This window comes from Typha latifolia, chromosome 3, assembly GCF_019914945.1.
Source record: "Typha latifolia isolate L0001 chromosome 3, TyphaL0001v2, whole genome shotgun sequence".
Lineage (NCBI taxonomy): Eukaryota > Viridiplantae > Streptophyta > Magnoliopsida > Poales > Typhaceae > Typha > Typha latifolia.
The window spans coordinates 4,679,586-4,700,659 of record NC_133088.1 but is presented as its reverse complement, the minus strand read 5'-3'; the positions used below and the strand labels follow the sequence as shown (position 1 = coordinate 4,700,659).

General features: G+C 36.7%; 4 protein-coding genes across 9 annotated transcripts; 2 read left to right on the top strand and 2 right to left on the bottom strand.

Moving 5' to 3' along the window:
- The first annotated feature begins 1,197 nt into the window (after window positions 1-1,197).
- LOC140784661 (anaerobic nitrite reductase HBII-like) lies at window positions 1,198-4,501 on the top strand. Of its 2 annotated transcripts, XM_073132181.1 has the most exons (5): window positions 1,198-1,219; window positions 3,288-3,378; window positions 3,533-3,647; window positions 3,819-3,935; window positions 4,221-4,346. In XM_073132181.1, the coding sequence occupies exons 1-5, from the start codon at window positions 1,198-1,200 to the stop codon at window positions 4,344-4,346; spliced, it is 471 nt and encodes a 156-aa protein (XP_072988282.1). The 2 variants fall into 2 exon arrangements, with proteins under 2 accessions (XP_072988282.1, XP_072988281.1); XM_073132180.1 differs by lacking the exon at window positions 1,198-1,219 and having other exon boundaries at window positions 3,231-3,378; window positions 4,221-4,501.
- Window positions 4,502-5,335: 834 nt separating this feature from the next.
- Window positions 5,336-6,183, top strand: LOC140784662 (anaerobic nitrite reductase HB1-like). The gene is made up of 4 exons (XM_073132182.1): window positions 5,336-5,444; window positions 5,514-5,653; window positions 5,814-5,930; window positions 6,058-6,183. The coding sequence occupies exons 1-4, from the start codon at window positions 5,348-5,350 to the stop codon at window positions 6,181-6,183; spliced, it is 480 nt and encodes a 159-aa protein (XP_072988283.1). The 5' UTR covers window positions 5,336-5,347.
- Window positions 6,184-6,909: 726 nt separating this feature from the next.
- Window positions 6,910-11,285, bottom strand: LOC140785245 (uncharacterized). Of its 5 annotated transcripts, none has more exons than XM_073133035.1 (9): window positions 11,084-11,285; window positions 10,491-10,795; window positions 10,285-10,411; window positions 10,063-10,176; window positions 9,583-9,781; window positions 9,340-9,385; window positions 8,835-8,910; window positions 8,013-8,293; window positions 6,910-7,182 (listed from the first exon to the last, which is right to left on the bottom strand). In XM_073133035.1, exons 2-8 carry the CDS (start codon window positions 10,545-10,547, stop codon window positions 8,094-8,096), a joined length of 819 nt encoding a protein of 272 aa, XP_072989136.1. In that variant the 5' UTR covers window positions 10,548-10,795; window positions 11,084-11,285; the 3' UTR covers window positions 6,910-7,182; window positions 8,013-8,093. The 5 variants fall into 5 exon arrangements, with proteins under 5 accessions (XP_072989136.1, XP_072989138.1, XP_072989137.1 ...); XM_073133037.1 differs by having other exon boundaries at window positions 10,063-10,159; window positions 11,084-11,281; XM_073133036.1 differs by having other exon boundaries at window positions 10,491-10,718; window positions 11,084-11,281.
- A 4,111-nt stretch (window positions 11,286-15,396) lies between these two features.
- LOC140784082 (uncharacterized) lies at window positions 15,397-16,944 on the bottom strand. Its single transcript, XM_073131273.1, has one exon. The coding sequence runs from the start codon at window positions 16,193-16,195 to the stop codon at window positions 15,701-15,703; it is 495 nt and encodes a 164-aa protein (XP_072987374.1). The 5' UTR covers window positions 16,196-16,944; the 3' UTR covers window positions 15,397-15,700.
- Between the last annotated feature and the right edge of the window lie 4,130 nt (window positions 16,945-21,074).

Here is a 21,074-nt window from a genome sequence, read left to right as displayed (position 1 = left end):
ATAGTCTCTCATGCTCAAGGATGAGGCAATGGAAGCTGATACATGAAACTATTTACAAGGTTTTGTGTTAGATTCCTCAGTTTTCTGTATCTTTTCAAGCAAATAACAGCAGATTAACGCTGAAGCTATTTCCTTTGGTTGTGTGTGAAAGCAAAACCAGCTCCTGCTTCTCTAGCTTATTACATCCTTGGGCATGACGATACATTAGGTGCATGTAGATCTCTGAGACCCCCCCCCTGCTGAAAGGTTTATGCATGCGTGGGACTTGTACAGGCAGTAGCAGCATTTTGCTTCTTTTTCTTCAGCACATATGGTTGTCTTGTACTTATAAAACTGAATATTCGATTTGTGTGTTTGTGATTAGATAGAGCCAAAACTGTGGACTCTGGGAATATGATGTGTTAGGGCAAAACGTATTTCACTACTGAAATGTTCATTTACATTTGACACCCAGTTAAATGCAGGGAAGACATCTATCTTCACCGCATGATTTTATAGAAGTTCCAGAGCAACCTTTTGATGGTCTCTTTTGACAAGCAAGCACTTATAGTGATATTCTCATGGTCAGCTCTCTTCACCTTTACAATAAGAGAAATAAAAGACGACATGAAGTTACTGTATTGTAATGTATACAGCTATTAGCAGCATTTTTCTTGTAAATAGACGTTAAGGCCAAAGCATCCTTCCTAGAATTTGATATATTTAGCTGCTTCCAGAGCACAATCCTATCCGAATCACAACGTCAATCCAATCAAATCCAATCAAATCCTTATCCTTATCCTTATCCGTCAATTTGTTTTTGGTGCTCATCCTGGAAGCAAAAAAGGAAAAAACCTAATTGATTATTGCAGTTGCCAACTGCATCCTTGGAATAACCTTCCAAATATACATACGTATAGATGGCTAAAGATGCCACAAGAGAAGTTGATGCCACTTATTTATCCATGTCTGCAGGTGGTAGCAGGACAACATAGTGGCTGACATAACCAAAGACGAGAAGTTTGTACAAATACCTGCTTATACAAAGCTTAGAGTAGCATCCAATCTTTTATTCAATCACTTAATTATACTACAGAGGAAGGAAATAAAGATGTGTCTCAGGGTGGAGTGCAAGCAGTGTAGAAAGTTCACCTGGAGTGGCTGTGGAAAGCATGTTGCCTCCGTTTACAATAACATAGAGAAAGGAAAGCATTGTACATGTCGACCGTGGCCGGGCGTCGTCCTGCCGTCTGAAGCCTCGGCGGAAACCAGCTCCTCCGATGAAAAGAGTAATTACTCTTCTATTCTTATGATATTTTTCTTTCCTTTTCTTCCGAAAAGTTCTTACTACTGCAATATTAGATCAATCTATTATAGCAATCCTTTTTTTCCCTTTTTTTGTTGGAAGAGAAAGAGAGAGAGATAGTGGTGTAGTGCTGCTACGATTACTAGTTCTAAACTTGTAATTGATTTCCATGATCAAGTGCAGATAAAGATTGATCCGATGACGAGATAGTCTATAGATACTTTGCATAATGGTGTGATGGAATAATGGAGGTTGCGTTGCTCTGAGAGAGCTCTAACCCAAGCTTCAAGTCTCCAGAAGCAAAGAAACAAAGAAGATCCTGAAGATCGGAACATGTCAATCTATGTTGACGTTGTAATTTTAAGTTTTCGAGACATCACTACTGCAAAATTATCAACCTCCAGTATCAACTTCTTGTGTGGATATTCTTTTACGTAGATGATTTGTGGGAATTAACGCAGTTCTTATTGTTTTATGGTACGAGAGCGATGAGATTGGCACCAAGCTGGCTTTTGTTTAAATAGAGGTAAGTTGATTAATTAAAAGGAATTATACTTTGCTTAGAGTTAGGTAACTTGTAGAATCTAAGTAGATCAGATCCTATCCGATATGTCAAATGGATTTGATAGCTAATCGGGTAGAATTTTTGAGATAATAGAATTAGATCACCAGAAGTATTGGTCATCTCAAAATCTGAGGGTCTACCAACTGAGGCCAAAACCAATTGTGTTTAGCATTCCAATGCTTCTAATAAAATCCTCAGTGAACATGATGATATAAAATGGGAAATGAAAAATATATTTTACCTCCCTTATAGTTTTGATTAAAATTTAAAGTTGCCTCTCAACTTTAATAAGTGACTTAAAAAGAACAACCCTAATTTTAAGTCTTAATAAATTATCTATCTACGGACTTTCTTTTTTCTTTTTTTTAAAAGAAGAGGAATACACAACCCTAATTCTTATGGGCTGTAAAACTAAACAAGATATTATTACATTATGCTCCAATATAAATCCATTTGCACTAGAAGCATAAACCTCCTAATCAAGAGTATTTGATACATTAGATACACCAATGTCTTTAAATTTCTCTTAAAATCTGTGGTTTAATGAAGTAATTTTAATAATCCACAGATCTATCTCTGTATTGGGTCGCTTAAATGACCATCTTTGTCGCTGAGAACGATAACTAACCAACAGGGTAATAACTTGCACGCAGAAGCTCTAACCATGCCGTTCTAAGATATAAATCAGTGGTTGGAGTAGGAGAGTAATTCCACTATCATTAGATCAAATGTATAAACTGGTCACCATATCTTGAGTTCTTTCCATAGTTTCAAGGTCCATGTTGCAAAATCCCACAGCTATGTAGCCCGTTACTGCCACTTGAAATAGTTTTCTAATAGTTCTATAGTTGTCACGCCAGCTACCAGGCATTGCTATTAGTTTATTAAAGGCCACTTACTCTCATTGCACTCTTATTTCTTCCTCTCTTTTTTCTTTTCTAATTCATATGTTTGCATAAACACATCTCTAATTCATGACCCTCCATTAATTTCTCTATGTTCTAGCCCACAATATGATCTCGCATATTAGACCACTCGTTCATAGAATAAAATTCTCACCTAATTAAAATTTATAGTTTAAGGTTAATTAGTACTGGGAATTAATTGTCATGCCACTTAGATACATGATACTCACTCGAATTATGTATATATTCTTCCTTTTCTTTTTCTTTTTCTTCTTCTTTATTGGAGTAAACTCATCAACTAATTCATGACCTCCATTAATTTCTCCAAGCTTAATTTGGCCCACAGTATGATGTCCCATTTTTGCACTAATTTTTTCCAATAATGATATAAAAAGAAGAAGAAGAAAAAGGAAATCTACAGGCTTGCCTCTCGCCTATTTAAAGGCTTGAAATATTGAACCCAATGATCATTCACCAAAAGGCAATTTCGAGATGGCATTCGCCAAGGGTTTTAGTAAAGTGCGAGGCATAGCATTCAGCAAAGAGCAAGAAGCCCTCGTGGTGAACTCATGGAACGAGATGAAGGATGACGTGGAGGCATTTGCATTAAAGTTCTTCTTGAAGTGCGTCTCATATCTCATCTTCTAGTTCTTAATTAGTTGTTAGTGTGCTAATTAATTGAATGTTTTGATAGGGAAGATAGAGTAGATTAACTTATTATTCTTTATGATTCATGACTAGGTGAAATTAATGAATATTTCTTATATATATGTACAGGGCGTTTGAGATTATTCCATCTGCAACGAAGAAGTTCTCCTTCCTGCGTGACTCTAATGTGCCCTTAGAGAAGAACCCTAAGCTCAAAGCCCATGCCATGTCAGTCTTCGTTATGGTATAATTCCTCACATGAAATCTTGAGTATATTTTGATATTGCTTATCTTCTTTCTTTCTTGTTTGCTGTCACTTTTTTTTTTAAGAATAGGGTTAAAAAATAGGATCACTAATTGTTTTTAATCTTCTTCTTCTTCTTTTCTCTCCTTTGTTTGATTTGGGTACGTACAGACATGCGATTCAGCTACACAACTGCGAAAGACTGGGAAGGTGACAGTGGGGAACACAAGCTTGAAGCATTTGGGTGCCACTCATGTCAAGTCTGGCATCGTCAATCTGCACTTCGACGTAAGGATTGTTTCATGGACTGACTGACTGACTGACTACTCGTGAGACAGTTAAATCGATTTAATAAGATAACAAAAGTAAATATATTCCTGTCTATTAACAAATTGGTATATATATCAAGAACTATTTGCTACCCTAAAGGCTAAAAACGACACTTGCATATATCAAGAACAAGAGCTCTTTATAGTATATAAACAAACATTAGGAATAAGTAAATAAGCAACTCGAGCTTCTTAAAGCTTGAAATGAATTATTCTTTTTGTTGAATGGTAATTGGCGTTGCAGGTTCTGAGGTTTGCACTGTTAGAGACAATAAAAGAGGCAGTTCCATACATGTGGTGTCCTGAGATGGAGGAAGCTTGGGGGATAGCTTATGATCATCTGGTTGCAGCTATTAAAGAGGAGATGTAAATCTGGGCAAGAGGATTGCTATTTGTTGGATTCTACAATGCTTGCATTACATTTGTTGGAGTGTTACATATATGATGCTTCTTTTGTATCGATCCATGTTTTCCGACTGCATTTTTATCTCGTTTTGTATTGAATAAATTTCATGCTGGAGTAAATAATATTCGCAGTTTATACAACAATATAATTTGTAATGCTTGAACGAAATATAGCATTTCAATTAATGGATAACTCCCGAGTTTCTTGTATGTTTATTCATTCTCATTTAATACTACAAAGTTATGTCTAATATCTTTTCTACCGAGAATTTGGTAAGTAGTCGCGAAAGAAAAAGAAAAGAAAAAAACTTATTCATCATGTGCTTCTTTTAACCATATATATAAACTGATCAAATAGTCGAAGCCCATTTGACTAGGATCGCCTTTGTTATTGTTAGCAACCTAATGCAGTTTTCAAGTTTCAATTAAGAGGAAGTTGTATCTAATTACCACCATAACTTTTCACGTATTTGTAGTTTATCCTATCTTCTCAATATTTTAGCTTAATCCCTACACCGAGTTATCCAACCATAATGTATATATCCAAAGCCAAAGGTCCAAAGATAAGTTATAACGCACTTCTTTGCATGACAAACTTAACTAGATACTTGGTGCCACGTCTATGTACAAAAAATTATTAAGCTATTAGCTTAGATTAAGGAAGGTATCAACCCTCTAATATATTTTAATTCCAATTAAAACTTACCTGAAACAGCCCATGGAAATTGTTTTTTTTTTTTCCTATCACCCTCTAATATAACTCATATCCCATTCTTGCCCTACGTTTTGACCCACTATTCTAATCTCCATGTTGCACTACTATATCCATAAAATAGAGAGTTTATGGCGAGAATCTCGCATGCACAAACACACTCCCCTTTGCCTATTTAAGCACTTGGTTTTGAGGGATGGGAAGATCACCAAAGAGAGAGAGAAAGAGAGAGCATCATCATAAGCAAGCAATTAATGGCATTCACAGCAGAGCAAGAAGCCCTCATCATCAGCTCATGGAATGAGATGAAGGATGACGCTGCTTCTTTTGCTCTCAAGTTCTTCTTGAGATGTTACTAACTCATATGAATCAATGTGGTAGCTATATATATACTAGTATTTAGCTATGTGATTAATTTAGTTATGTCTGTGCTAAATTTATATAGGCTCTTTGAGATCATTCCATCTTCAGCAAAGAGATTCTCATTTCTCCGCGACTCGGATCTGTCTCTCGAGAAGAACCCTAAGCTCAAAGCCCATGCTATGTCTGTCTTTGTTATGGTATGAACTATGAACTCAAACATGGTATTCTGTGCTAGTTTTCTTATATTTTTACCATCTTTTAGGAGTCAATTTTAAATTTTACAAGACTCAAATATTTCGATCGGATACCGATATCGATGCTAGAATATCCAATAACCTACTTGTGATTTTGGTGCAGACTTGTGAGTCAGCTACACAACTAAGGAAGACTGGTAAGGTCAGTGTGGCAAACACAACATTGAAGAAGCTAGGTGCCACCCATTTCAAGGCTGGTATCACTGATGTCCACTTCGAGGTAATGCAAAAATGACTCCAGTTCATGAGCTACATATGCATGAGTTAGATAGATTAGAGGGAAAAAAAAGAACGATGTGGATATCAAAGAAGAGGAATACCAAGAACTTGTCATTCGTATCTTGCAGGTCCTAAAGTTTGCCCTGTTAGAAACTGTAAAGGAGGCAGTTCCATACATGTGGTCAGATGAACTGAAGGATGCATGGGGAATAGCTTATGATCATATGGTTGGAGCGATTAACTCCCAGATGTAGCTTTTAACAGCTTGACCTTGTTTTTTATTGAATAAATATTGTTATTTAGCCTTTTCAGGCTCTTATTTGAGAAATATTTTGTCCTTTTAATGAGTTCCATGATCTAAAACGCAAAACTAAGAGGCAACACTTGTTATTAATTAGCTCATTAGCTTTAGGATAAGGCAAACAAGAGCGCCATACTCTTGCAATCCAACGAATAGTTCTTCGTTTGCTCAACGATTCTTTCATTGGAAAATGAGATGAGAAAGTTAATTATGTCCAAAGGACCATCGTGGTGATAAAGCTTATCGATCTAAGACTGTGAGCATCGAAAATTAGAGAGGAACACCTAGCATAAACTAACGCCTTTTGTTCATGCGCATAATTTCTTTCTTTTCCAAAGTAAACTTCATTATACTAGTTCAAGTAACTAAAATAATAGCTTATTTTAATACCAGTTTACTATACTAAATAATATTTTATACATTTGCAACACCACTCTGCTTATAGACTGTAAGCAGAGTGGTTTTGCAAATGACATTTATAAAAGCTTGTTGCCTTACCTGCATAAATCCCACACGTATTTCTTTCTCAAGTGAAACAATTAAATCCAGAAATCTCCGTCTACCTCAAATTTCATTGAGTGCATGCAAGTTGACAGATAACAATAACAAAATGTGTAGTCCTCTAGATCACAAAGGACTCGAATATAAATTGGGTCTCCTGAAAGGTTTCGACTTCACCTTCTGAAAAATCTGAATATGATATTATATAACTTGAGAAAAAATGCTTGCAAGCTCCAGATACATTCATTATCAACAGTTTGTACACAAAAAAAATTAAGAATAAATTTTCCTACGACATGATTTGTTCGATGACAATCCACCAACAAATAAATTACATAGTATGATAGGATTTCATTCAACGACCGAACAGTCATACTCCTCCGCACTCATCAATTGTTGCATGACAGGCTCTCCATTATCAAGTCTTCCCAGCAAGTATGCAGGTAAGAACCTGTGAGCAAAAGTTCATCTTTTCATTTGTCTTCAAGACACTACGCACCACCAACTGACATAATTCTTTAAACATATTTTGTAACCACTGAAACTATACAACAAAAGTTATAACAAATTGGGTTTATCAATGATGAAGTAACCGTGTACAGCATAGGGAAAAAATCCCAAAAAAATGCATCACTATATAACAATCAACTATAAACATTGAACATATATATATTTTTAAAGTAGAGAAGAAATCTGGGAAAAGGGCAGAGAACTATTGCAAAAGGACCTTGTAAAAAAAATCCTGCTTCAACTTTTTAATCAAGTGATGTTATCAGGCTTTATTATATCCATTCATCATGTGAAATGCAGATTTTGCTTTAAGATAGATTAAAAAAAAAGAACTTGCAACCACCATCATATGGTGCAAGCTGAAAATTAAAAATAACATCACTTATATCAGGACTCCATTAAATCCATGTCAATTAAATAAAGAAAATATTTTGTAGGCATTAATTCAAAAGGTTTTGTTAAATTTCTCTGCATCCGAACTCTTCACATTATTAATGGGTGATTCATGTAAGACATATCAAATCAAGAGAACATAAACTTTCATGCATCTTAAATGCTCCAAGGTACTAGCACACTGAGGAAATATATCAAGATGTATCACTTGTAATCTTCTGGAAGAAATGGAGAAAAATCAATGAAGCTAAAAAATTTTGAAGGGGCAAAGATTCATTAGACTAATCTATGACAGCTTTCAACAGATACTTCGGACCACAACAGAGCTTAATAAAAAGAGAGAAAATTAGATGAGATTTTCAATAGCCAGCATACTACCTCAGTCAATGCCTTGAACATCCGGTAGCAGTTCTACTCTTACAGACTTCTCAGGACTTGGTATTCTGTAGTATGTACTATTCATTCTCTCAAGAGCTGTTCTAGTTCATCAAAAGCATCAACTGCCACTATTTCATTGCGACGACTTATTCCTGTTTGGTTGTAAAATTGTTCCTTTTGGGTGTCCCATTCTTTCATGATCTCCTCTACCATAGTGCTGGCTGTTTTCTTGGTTTCTTGTATGTGTTTGATGTCCTCAACCTCCACTTTCTCGCTAGCCTCTTTCCACAGAGGGAAGAATTATGAGAAAAGAACTATAACCCAGAATAAAGTACAGATGTATAAAGAATTTTCAAGCAATGCTAGTTTTAGAACATACAAATGGCTAAAAGATGTGTCATCAGGCAAGAAAGAAAGTACTAGAAGAAAAGTTCAGTATTCTACTTTTAAATCTTCCAAGCAGATTCCTTACATATATTGAACCCAAACCCTCTGTTCCCAACCCATTATTTATTTTTCTTTCTGACGTTAGTCAAATGGGGAATATCAAGAATATTACACTGATCTCCTCATATTATTGACAAATGAATAGTAAGTAGACTCCAACTGATTGATGACTTTGTAATCAATTAGAAAAGTAAGCTAGTATGTTTAAATTCCATTCAGTCGACCCAAAAGGTTTTAGTTGTAGCAGATATTACCTGTGAATATTAACTGGGTTAAAGAATAACAAGACCAACTAAAACCATGAAAGGACTTCTTAGCTACAATAAGCAGATTTTTAAATAAATGAAAATCAGTGAAATAGGAGTTAGGAAGTACCCTTGATAGCAAATTCCTTTGCTTGTTCATATTCCTTTGACATCTTCTTGAGTGTTCCAAGTTCCATTTCCACACCCTATAAATAAAAAAGGATCTTTCTTATCAGCTACTCACGGATGAATAAGTTTATATGAACAAAGATAACATTGCCAACAACACATTGCAAATAGACAGCAAAAGTAGGAGAGGTCAATGTAAAGATGCATATGATGGTGTACATTAACTCGGCTGTAAATAAACACTCGATTCGCTTCATTCCTAGAGCTATTTACTTGATCGCAGACACTTTTGCAACACCTCTACCGGAGAACGCATAGTCAAATTTGAAAGAACTTATTGTCACTGATGCAAGGTGGCAAAAAGTGCCAGGTAGACACACACGGGCAAAGGAGATGCTAGCCTACTGCACCCTTTGCTGGCTTCACCCGCTTATGAGCCAATAGTCTTGTCTAAATGAGTGTATGTAACTAGATTTCTTATAATTAAACAGAAATAGACAACTTACAAGATCCATATGCAGATAGTCCTCAATGTGAGTATTTGCAAATAACCTGTTGAATCAAAAGAGACCAGTCAGAAGTTGCAAAATATGAATGTTGTTTACAGGTCTGTGCATGCATGCCTGCCCATGTACCAAAAAAAAAGGGACTGACTGATGATAAACAAAAGCTTGAAAATAAACATGCTCCTATACAAGCATGCACATATGAGAAACAATTTATAGATAGATGGAGGTTATATAAGATACTTGTCATATGCAATTTGTGCGCGCTTATTCTGTATCTTTGTTATTTCATCAACTCTTTGAGTCACGGAGCCACCAAGTAAATCAACAAAACCAAATAAAATCATATTTTTGTCCAACATCCTTTTGACAAGAGCAGGTGCAACACCAATGCTGTTTTCCTTGGCATCAACAACCAGAATCCTGAGCCTCTTTAAATCTCCTGTTACAATCAAATTGAAAAAGGGAATAAGATTATGCAGACATGCAAGACATCCATACTCCACTATTAAACTACCTGATGAAAAAAGGAAAGAAAACAACTTTGAAAGTTGATCTTCTCACTTATGATAAAATGGGGAAGAAATTGAGTATAATGGTAATGGTTTAACAGTTTTTTTTTTGGTATTAAAAACCTTCTTAAACATTCTAGAACAAAAGAATTAAATGAATTTGCAAGAGTGCTTACATAATGAAACATAATTAGCTAAATCTGAAACATACCAAGAGACAAATAAATTTTGAAGCAGGGCTTGTATGGTTGAGTTTCGTAAAGACAATAAAGGCAATAGAGACCACCCAATCTCCGTGATAGAGAACCCTGAGAAACCATATGACCTAAATATATAAAGTTATCCATAAGAAGCTTAATATAATAAAAACAATTAAAGCTATAAATAACAATAATTGATCAGAAAATTAACAATAATAATATGTTTAGCATACCAATAGAATGGGAATAGAGTGACTGCATAAAGAAGGCAGAGTTAGAAGTAGGTCTGGCTTCGTAGATGTAAGAAAACTTCTTAGCCATCCAGAATCTCTTGAAGTCTGCCAATTTAACAAATTCTCCCTACAAAAGAGAAGCATTAATCCTACATGCAGCATCAAGCAAAATTTGATGAGAAGACGAATCCTAGAAAAGAAATTACCTCGGCGAACACAGCCAGCAGCTCATCGATATCCAGCTTGAAAGAAGAAAGATCCATATTGTGGCCAATTCAATTATCCGTTGCAGCAGAATTGGTGAAGAGCTTTCTTCCTTCTAGTAGAATTAGCCTAGGATTTAGGATTCTACTTGGTGAAGGCGCGGTGGGGTTTGCCACGCTAAAGTTGCAAGTAGGCTGACAGAGTGATTGCTGAAGCTTTTCCAGATGGTTCTGTGCAGAAATGAATTTAGGGGTGGTCATGGGCCAGGTTCATATTGCCATTATTTCTACTGCTGCCTAAACAGGGCCTACACATATAAAGAACAAGAAGTTCATATTGTCAGGAGATGCGGGAAAACAATCTGCAGCATAAAATTGGTGAAGATTGCAAGATGCCCTGCTATTTCGTATACAAAGATTTAAGTTTTCATAAAATAAATATATTACATCCGTAGCATGACCCATAGAGAAATCCTAGGAGGTGAAAATGATAGTGTAAAAAACTACAATCTGTAGAAAACAATGCATAACACTCTAACCAAGAATAAAAAAACAATTAAGAGTATCCATTACAGAAATAACCTACTAAAAATTACCAGAATTCAGGGTCTTATGTAGTTTGGCTTTTGGATCTTTCTTGTCCGAGCTCGGTTGGTAAATAGAGTGTGAAAGAGAGGAATCGGAGATTGAGAGGAATGGAGAGCAAGGAAGAGGAAGATCAACGGAAGCCGGCGATGAAAGGAGATCAACTGAGGCAGCCACCGGTGGAGCGTCGACCTGTTGGATGTATGGCTAGGTTAGGGTTAATAGGTTAGGGGGTTATAAAATCATATCCGAATCCGGATCCCGTTGTTTTAAACCTCTAACCCTATCCAGATCCGAAGCTTCACCCCCACTAGTAGCATAGCTATTGGTTAAAAGGTTGGAGATCTGGTTTATTTTGAAATACTTAAATAATATAATTATAGTTTTAAATAATTTTAAAAATTAAAAACTGTATTTATAAAAGTAATATAGTTATATTTATTCTATTGTTTTATCTATTTTAAAATAATATTTAGATTTAAGAACATCTTTGGTTACGGCTAAGAGAGGGAAGTAGGGGTAAAAACGGATAAGATCCGGATTGGATAGTACTCAACCCATATTTTTGGTACGGATACAGATTCAGATACCAATATTGGACAGCTAACAAATTTAAAATCATATTCTAACTAAATGGATATAGATAATTTTTGAATATAAATTAAATAGTGATGCGATCCCGGTCGGATCAGATCACAACATAGGGACATTGGGCTCGATAGATCAAGTCTAGTTATTTTATTTATTTTGCTTATGTAGTTTAGTTAGAATCTAAGTAGGTTAGAGTCTATTTAATTACCTAAGCTTAGTTCAGTTAAGCAGTTTCAGGAAAATATTATGTAGATATTCATCGGTCGACTGAATATTATGAAACCACTTGAAGAAGATTGAAGACATCCTGATCTACAACTTTCTTATTCAAGGTTTCTCCAAATTAAGACTTTATCTATGGCAAAATGAACAAATATTCTAAAAAGGATGAGAAAGGTTGATTAGCTAAATCATGTTTATCTTTAATGTAAACCCTTAAGATAAGTCTAATTAAGTTATGTAAGCTACTAAGGCAAATTCAATTAAGTCATGTAAGTCACTGAGGTAAGTTCTAATTCGAGCCATATAAATCTTTAGGACTAAGTCCAAGTATGACTCATTGAATTCGACCTATATATATATAGGCTAAGCTTCTTAGTTTATTCATCCAAAAATCCAAGTATCCAAGTATTGAAAATTAATTGAGTTAAGTTATTTTCTTATTATCACATTTACCGTTTTTATCTTCATAAATGTAAATCGTAACCATGGAACCCTTCCAAACACCCAAACTCTAGCCACCATCATCCTCCATCAGCCACCCTACTATACGACTGTCTACCACCACCCTTAGTCGTCTGTCACCCTCCAACGACCGCCGCAACGTCGGACATTTACCGTTCTGTCCCATTTTGACCTTGCTCCACTATTTTATGTATATCTTTTCATTTAGGAATTTGATTTAGATAAAACTAGAACCATTAGAACTCTAACTTACGAAACTACCACCATATAAATTTTCATAATTTTCTTACAATTTAAAGACCCCAACGCTATTTTTTTCGCTTTCGGATCGGTTCAGATTTGATTCCTAACTAATAGATTTAGAATATGAATCAGATCTTAAACAAATAAGTATCGAATCTTAAATGGATAAGTATGGATCTTAAACTAATTATGACCTTTCTTTTGGACGCAATTAACATAAAAAACTAAGAATTTCACAATAATTTCTTGCATATAAAATACATATAAAATATATAAAATTAATCTCTATAAATAATATAGAATACATCATTAATAACAATATCAGTATTCACTATCGAAATAATCTTTTTGGTTGTCTGATCTATTAACCTCATTAAATTTGTCCAGTTGCATAGAGATCATTCTTGACCAATATTTCAAGATCAGCTAACATGCATACAAAATACAAGCAACAAAACAATCAGAAGAAAATAACACACTTTATATAATATAACATTATTAACTAAATTACACCACACATGGAATAATAAATCACTTCAATTGACATCAATGTATAAACAAATTTTATGTCTAACTTTACAAACTTTAATTGACTTCAACATACAATCACTTCATTTACATAAATTTCACGAAAATTAAATTAGCACAAATTCAACTACAAAGTCTAGACAAAAGTTCACATTAACTTCAAGAAAAATAAATTAACACAAGTTCAAATACAAAGTCTAGACACAAGTTCACATTAACTTCCACAAATTAAATTAACACAATCCGAAAGTTATAGAGGAATAAAACAACCAACTATCTAGAAAGAATGCATATTAAGCAATATCCATAATCACGGAATGAGGACGTTTCCTTAGAAAATAGAGAAGACAACCATGCCCTAAAATTAGCATCTGAATCTGTAGACAAACTAATCAATCCTAAAAATGCGAGGTAGAAACTAAAGAGTTCCTTGATCACCGACAAGAAGAAGAACCTTAAGTGATATGTCATCTATTTGGGGGAGAAAACGAATCAGATAGTGCTCAACCCATATCCAGATTCATAATTTTAGTCCATATTCGAATTCGGATATGACTATTGGAGGGATAGCAAAATTTAAAACTATATCCTAACTAAACAGATACGGATAATTTTCGAATAGAGGATCGGATCTTAAACAGATATTTATTGAATTTAAAATAATTATAATATTTTATTTAGATATAACTAACATAAAATTATTGAGAGTTTTACAACAAATAATTTTTTTGTATGTCAAATTTATAAAATTAGAGAAAGTAATCTCTATAAATAATATAACGTATTATTAGTAACAATATTAGTATTTACTATTTAAATAAGTAAACTAAAAATTGTAAATTATTTTAAAAAATATGCGGGTAAACGGATATCCGATATCTAAATCCGAAAATATATCTTGACCCGTATCCAAATCCGTATCCGAATTTTTTTCAAAAATTCTATCCGTATCCGAATCAGATAAAATTTTTTTATCCGAATTGGATCAGATAGCGGGTCGGGTCGGATTTAATCTGACCCATTTTCACCCCTACATCTATTACATATAAACTATAAACAAACTGGATAATTAATTTTATGTATTGATAGAAAGATCTACTTACAAGGTTGGTGACGATAGAGATGCGATGGCGTCTTGGTGACGACGAAGAGGCGATGGTGGCGGAGCTTGGTGATGGCGAGCTCGAGGGGGGAGAAGGCAGAACTTGGTGCGGTGGAGAGCTGGATAGTTGATAGCGGCGGAGGAGGAGGAGGAGTTGTAATACGATGGTGATTTTGGTATTTCAAGGGCGGCTAGATAAGTAGATAGGGTTTTTGGTTTCAATGATGAGTAAGCAGCGATTGGGGACTTGAGGTGAAGATAGGATAGTGGGTAGTGGGTAGAGGATCGGGAGTGGGTTGGGGAAGGTGACGAAGAGGATATCTGATATCTGTATCCTACTATTTAAATAAGTAAACTAAAAATTATAAATCATTTAAAAAAATATGCGGGTAAACGAATATTCGATATCCGTATCTGAATCCGAAATCCGTATCCAACCCGTATCCAAATCCGTATCCGAATTTTTTTCAAAAATTCTATCCATATCTGAATCGGATAAATTTTGTTTATCCGAATTCGATCCGAATTGGATAGGATAGTGGGTCGGGTCAGAGTTAATCCAACCCGTTTTTACCCCTACATCTATTACATATAAACTATAGACAAACTGAATAATTAGTTAGATGCCGAAAAGTAGAGGAATGGAGCAGAAAAAATTGTACAAAAAGACAAGAAAATGAACAAATTGAATATAAAAACTGTAGTCTTGCATACACTGACAAATCCTGCAACTCTGCTACCAGCCAGCTACCCTTCATCAATCATGCTGCTAAATACCCCTATATGGGAGAAGCAAGGAGACAAGATATTTATCAGCCAAGTAGCAAGATGCGGTGAAACAGAGGAATGGAGCAGAAAGATAATGAAACAAATGTTGCATACCATTTGTTGTTTTTTACTGCATACTTTTTAATACCTCTAATTTTTGTATTGATATACAGAAAAGTTAAGTACTAATGAAGAGCATCTTAATCATTTCGTCTAGTAGATAGTTCATATTCTAATATACAGTTATAAAAAAGTAACTAGCTATAGAAGGGGTCCTTACAAAAGGAGGAGGTTTAAGAGTCATGTATCCAAATATGAAATTTAGAAGAATATACAAGCAAACGAGGATTTTTGAGAGTTATATATGCACAGGGAAGGTATAAATACCCATGGTTTTAAATAAACGAATGATCGCAAACTCCTCAGAGGTAATTATTTAATTTAAATTGGGCCTGCACAATTATTTTTTTCCCAATAATTTTTACATAAGAGGAAACGGCCAACGCCGCCAATTGGTCCCCCGGCCCGGCCAAAATATTTCACTCCACTTTCGCCGATCATCCATCGGCCAAGGTCCAACAGAACCTACGGTCCAGATCGTACATCCGCCCCTGATACGGGGACTCGATTCTACGCCGGGACGCAGCGTGCCGCTTTGGTATGAGCTGCCGTCGGAGAATAAAGGAAGTTTTTCCAGTTCGACCCGAGACGTCTACTCCGGAATCGCACTCAATTCCGGCGTAAATTTACGCCCTCTGCCACCCGCTTTCCTCCTCCTCCCCTCCACCACCACCTTCTTCACGCCTTCCTCTTCGCCTCCCACGGCGTGGAACGCCAGCGGCGCCACCGCTCCTCGCCTTCCCCGGCGTCCCCGGGAGGCCCGCGCAGCCGTCGCGAGGGCGGCGCTGGCTTTCACGGCGAGCGCCGCCAATTCATCAGCGTGGATCGGCCGCTTCAGCATTGTCCTCGGGAGGAGGAAGTAGATCTGGCCCAGCCTAAGCTCCTCCTCCTCGCCGATCGCCGAGACGAAGCCATCGAACTCCATCTCGTCGGCGTCGCACAGGAAGAAGCTCGCGCGGTCCTTCTCGAGCACCTGGCCCGCCCTCACGGGCCGACCAAACTCCCTCAGGTCGCCGTTGGGGAGTACAACCTTCGCCGTCGCCAGCGCTACCACCGCCAACGCATCACAAGAGGCGCAGATCCCCATCGCCGCTGATCAGAAATTGATATGAGACTTCGAAGACGAAAGGTAAGTCTTAACGCCGACCTAGCAGGTAAAAAGTTTGTTATCCTTCGGTTACTTCGCCTTCGGAGGGGGAGATACATATATATAGAGGGGATAGGAGGTGGGGGGGGGGGGGTGACGCGTCGGTGATTTGTCGCGGAGTGAGGGTGTGCATGACAGCCTGTGTACCTCGTCGCGGACATTGAGAGAGTTAACCGCAAAAGGCATAGATTTTTAAGAAATTACGACGACTGGTACTCTCCCCTCGTGGGCTAATTAAAGCGCGCACGGGGCGGGGGAACACTCTGCCTCGGAAACCGGTACCCAAATCCGAGACCAAGACACGTCTCAAATTGGGCTCAGCTCCCTTCGCGGATTGGGCTGATCTGGGAGCCGTCAGATGGTAATCACGTGGTAGGAATGGCGTGCGGCGTATGAAAACCATGCAATTAATATAAAAACCTATGATCGATATACGGTGGTACTACTCGTGTGCCATCACATGGGGTATGGTAAGTACATGCGAGTATTTTTTTGAGAGTACTTGAATAAATAGACGGACGACAAAGGGGACGTGTCGTGGTTGCAAAGCTCTGAGTTCTTCGCTGGCACCGGCGTGACGTGCCACGTAAACGGGAACCTCGGGAAACAGAACTTAGACAAAGAGATGCTTTAGAAATGGAGTCGGATGTGAAGACCACGTGGGTCTGATGTGCCGCAGGATTAGTTAATCTGCTAGTTGTCCGGGCCGCGGGGTGCTCCATTTATAGTGTTGAAGATTCTTGACACCCAACCACTGAGAATTCCAAGAACCGCGCCATTCCGTGAACCTTCTCTTGGTATGGTTGTATGCCTCACGAGCTCGCAGTATGGAATAAAGACTGTGATGGAGACCACTGGCGGGGTTTTTATTGCGTGTATACATCGACAGACAACGGACATAGACAAAGGAATATGGCTGCAGATTTGCCGAGCAGCAAAAAAAATTAAGAAATAGATCTGAAATAGATTTGTTATAAGATTCTTATAAATACTTTATTCAACAAATGTATATATATATATACATCCTGTTTTATCTCATCTTAATTTAAAAAAAATAAAAACATAATCTAGACTAAAATTATATTTGACCAACCCAAAGATCGAGTTTGAAAATACTTATTAGATATAAAATTATTCGAATATAATAAATATATTAAACAAATATATTTTTTTAAATAAAATTTTGTCCTCTAAAATTCGATCGGTTTATTTTAAATGCTCTGAAAAGTTTCTTCAATTCTTAACAACTTTATTGACAATAAGTATGTAAAAATAATCATTTTAGTTTAAATATAACTATAAAAGAAAAATAGTATAAATAAAACTACAAGGGACTTTCCCTGTAGACCCAACTACACATGATAAATTAAAATTTTCCCTAATTAAAAATAAAAATCTCTAATGTGGGCCAGTATCATCCACGACTAGTCATGGTCTGGCTGATAGAGACTTCATTTCCCATGAAGGTGACATTAGCGATCATTTTATGGGCCTAAGGGGCAAAGGGCCCAGTTTTGGTGAGTGTTCCTGTTTTAAAATTTGGTTTTGTTTGATTTAAAATAATGAGGAGGACTACACCTTTTTCTATGGGAGAGAGGAACAATAATTAAGAAGAAAAGGGTGGTGAGTGGAGTGAATCAAAAGCGATAGCACGTGGTTTTCGTGGTTCTGTGAGTAGAAAGGGCAGAATCAATTTTGTTATTCTGATTTAATAATAACATGTACACCTTTTCTAAAAGAAAGAATTTATTATAAGAAAAGGACAACATATTGGATATATTGAGTTTTTGTGACCACTCTAGCTTAGATAAGTGAATTCTCTAAATTTATATTAAATAAAAGTACTAACTCATACATTATTATTTTTGTATACATATATATAAATTATCTTATGCGACATCTATATAAACTAGAAGTCACATACTCTCATGAATAAGTTTAGAATTCACTTATTTAGATATAATGTTTAGTGAGTAAAAACACTATGTATTATACGTGAATTTATCAATAGAGAAAGGGTATAATACCGTGAGTTTATTGTACATGAAGTTTATTACATTCTTTTGTAAATACCAAAAGTATTCACACATATTAGCAAAGGAATATGGCAATCAATTTTTTTCACCAGCTCAGTTTCATTGCAAAACAAAATAAGACATACACTCAGCCCTTTCAAACGATAGAACCACAGCAAAAGAAAATGTAGTAATTAGAACAATAAAATAGAACTAAAGTAGCACATTTTAGTTGCAAAAGAATAGAAACATAAACCACAGTTTATGTAGACATATCAAAAGACAAAACTCACAACATGAGGAGAGAAGAATTTAGAACTAGCGGTCCTACATTAGTAGCTTTGCATATTTTTGTCTAGTAGAGAAACAAACTATTAATCCTGTGAAACAAGCCCTCATTTATTCTGCAAATACTACTTTGAAATTTCTTGCAATTTTTATCCGACTAAGTGCACCAGGTGCATGCGTTTTAGTTCTTTGTTCATCACTTGGTTATATTTTCCCCAACACCTCATTTGTGTTTTTGAAAGCACCCCACAAAAAATAGATGAAAAACACACAAAATGTAACACCCCAATTTTTTTTTTAAAAATTGGGGGACCCACACACGCGCCCCTGCCACCGCGTTCTTCCTCTTCCCTTTTCTTCTTCTTCCTCTTCCCTTGCCGCCACCCTCCCCACCTCCATTAATCCCATCTCCCCCTCCCCCACTGCACCATTTCTCCACCTCGCTACCTCTCCCTCTCCGCTCTCTCGGGTTGCCGCCGCCGAGCCGACAAAGCCCCCGGACCCCGAGCCGACGTCCGACCAACCCTCCCTTTCGGTAAGCCCTCCTCCCCCTCATTCTTTTCTTCTCCTTTACTTACCCTCGGTCTTGCGCCGCCGCCGGCCCTCCGTCTCCTCCCTCGGAAGGGAAATAATGAGGGAGGGTGGGGGGTTGTTTAACCCCCACACCCCCCTTAGTGGGTTGCCCACGAGGGCCGCAACCCATTGAGTCCTCGTGGGCTGCACTCAGACCGCAGCCCACTAAGCTGGGTTGGGTGGGTTGTGGTTGGACCCCAGCCCACTTCGGCCAACCTTGTGGGCTGCAGCCCACTTCGGCCAACCTTGTGGGCTGCAGCCCACTTCGGCCAACCTTGTGGGCTGCAGCCCACCAAGGCCCTCTTGCCTATTGGGTTAGGCTCGAGCCTAACCTAATACCTCCAACCTAGCCCATTTAGGGCCATTTGGACCCTATAACCCTGTTTATCTATTTTCACTTGATTAATTAGCCTAACCCCCGTAATGACAATTTATTATCATGTGAATTTTTTCTAAACATAAATTCTCTAATAAAATAATAATTCTATTAGTTCGCTAAGTATGGCTTTACTTACATGAATTAATGGGATTGATACCGAGTGAGGAGGATTTTGTGATTCCGGAAGAGCCGGCTAATTGACGAGATTTAGTGTAACCCAAGAGAGTAGAGTTTATACAAATCTAGAATAATGTAGTTACAGTATTATACCTGTCATGACACTATAGGAAATGTCGGTATTAATACATGTATTTAGTGTACCATGATATATCTTTACATATGCAGTTATTGATAATTTGCTCATCATGATATTATGAGAATGATAATGTAGTATAAACATTAGTGTAACGATGCTCTACATGTATCCCGTATGATATACCTTTGCATAAATATATATGTGAATATAGAATATAACGATCATGATGACTATGACATGCTTTATACACTCATAGACACTGTATCACTTCCACCTATCATTAGTAGTCGAGTTCGTATCACTTCCACCTATTCGAGTTCTAACTAGGTAGTGCCCTTACTCACTCAACCCAGGATTAAGGGTATAGTGTATCTTATATGACTATACTATTAGCAGCCTCCATCTGAGTTCAAGTAATTATACTGCATAGTCAGGACTAGATTATGATGATAGAAGAACATGATTATGAGGTGAGGATATATCTCTAGCGGTACCCAACGACGCAGGGTTAGGGCGTCTATTAGTCTGATAGCCACAGACTACTGGTCACATGTAGTGTCGCCATATATGTGTAGGTGACATTACCGCTAGGTGTATATATATCCCCCTCTCGATGTATGATATGATAGATGGTTATGTGATAGATGATTATTTCTTAAGAGTATTTATCCTGTATAGAGTATGATTAACACCTTAGTAGACATGAGATGGCTAAACTACTCTTTTATTGTTATGCATAACATATAAACACTATGATTAAAATTTGTATAAATAAGAGATTGTATTAAGCTTTATATCTGTGTGGACTTATTTTGATACGTTTAGGAACTAGCATGTTCCAAGATAGTGACTGGTAATCTTTATCAATTGTATTAATTTAGTAACTTATGGTAGCGAGGAGCAACTGGCTTTCTTTTCCAGTATGTCTATTAATTGTATTAAGCTCCTACGAGGGCGTTATGATTGAGGGTGTATTTTGAGGTGTATTTTGGACTTTAGCATTGTATTTTGGATGCGTATTTAGAAGGTTTGTTTTTGTATCCGGATTCTTATGGTTGAGTTTATTTATGGTGAATTTGTGTTGTTGTGTGTCTTGTAAAATCCTTTACTGACAGGTCATGTGATGCACCAGTATCACCACTCCAGGTCTTTTTGATGAGATTGTCTTTGGTTATTATATGATTATTACTGGCTAGCCATAAAAAAAAAAGCTTTAAATTTCAAGGGGATCTACATTTTTCTACAACCCTAACACCAGACCTTCATTGTTTAAGAACTGATACACAGACCTCAGAATAAAAATATGAC

What these genes read in the sequence shown, in the direction of transcription:
- LOC140784662 (XM_073132182.1), top strand. Translation starts at nt 5,348, where the DNA reads ATGGCATTCACAGCAGAGCAAGAAGCCCTCATCATCAGCTCATGGAAT. An exon ending in TCTCAAGTTCTTCTTGAGAT is followed by an intron (nt 5,445 to 5,513) that starts GTTACTAACTCA and finishes TGATTAATTTAG; the next exon opens with TTATGTCTGTGCTAAATTTA. An exon ending in CTATGTCTGTCTTTGTTATG is followed by an intron (nt 5,654 to 5,813) that starts GTATGAACTATG and finishes ATTTTGGTGCAG; the next exon opens with ACTTGTGAGTCAGCTACACA.
- LOC140784661 (XM_073132180.1), top strand. Translation starts at nt 3,248, where the DNA reads ATGGCATTCGCCAAGGGTTTTAGTAAAGTGCGAGGCATAGCATTCAGC. An exon ending in CCATGTCAGTCTTCGTTATG is followed by an intron (nt 3,648 to 3,818) that starts GTATAATTCCTC and finishes GGGTACGTACAG; the next exon opens with ACATGCGATTCAGCTACACA. An exon ending in TCGTCAATCTGCACTTCGAC is followed by an intron (nt 3,936 to 4,220) that starts GTAAGGATTGTT and finishes TTGGCGTTGCAG; the next exon opens with GTTCTGAGGTTTGCACTGTT.
- LOC140785245 (XM_073133035.1), bottom strand. Translation starts at nt 10,547, where the DNA reads ATGGATCTTTCTTCTTTCAAGCTGGATATCGATGAGCTGCTGGCTGTG. An exon ending in GCACAAATTGCATATGACAA is followed by an intron (nt 9,386 to 9,582) that starts GTATCTTATATA and finishes TTGATTCAACAG; the next exon opens with GTTATTTGCAAATACTCACA. An exon ending in AAAGGAATTTGCTATCAAGG is followed by an intron (nt 8,294 to 8,834) that starts GTACTTCCTAAC and finishes CTCTGTGGAAAG; the next exon opens with AGGCTAGCGAGAAAGTGGAG.
- LOC140784082 (XM_073131273.1), bottom strand. Translation starts at nt 16,195, where the DNA reads ATGGGGATCTGCGCCTCTTGTGATGCGTTGGCGGTGGTAGCGCTGGCG.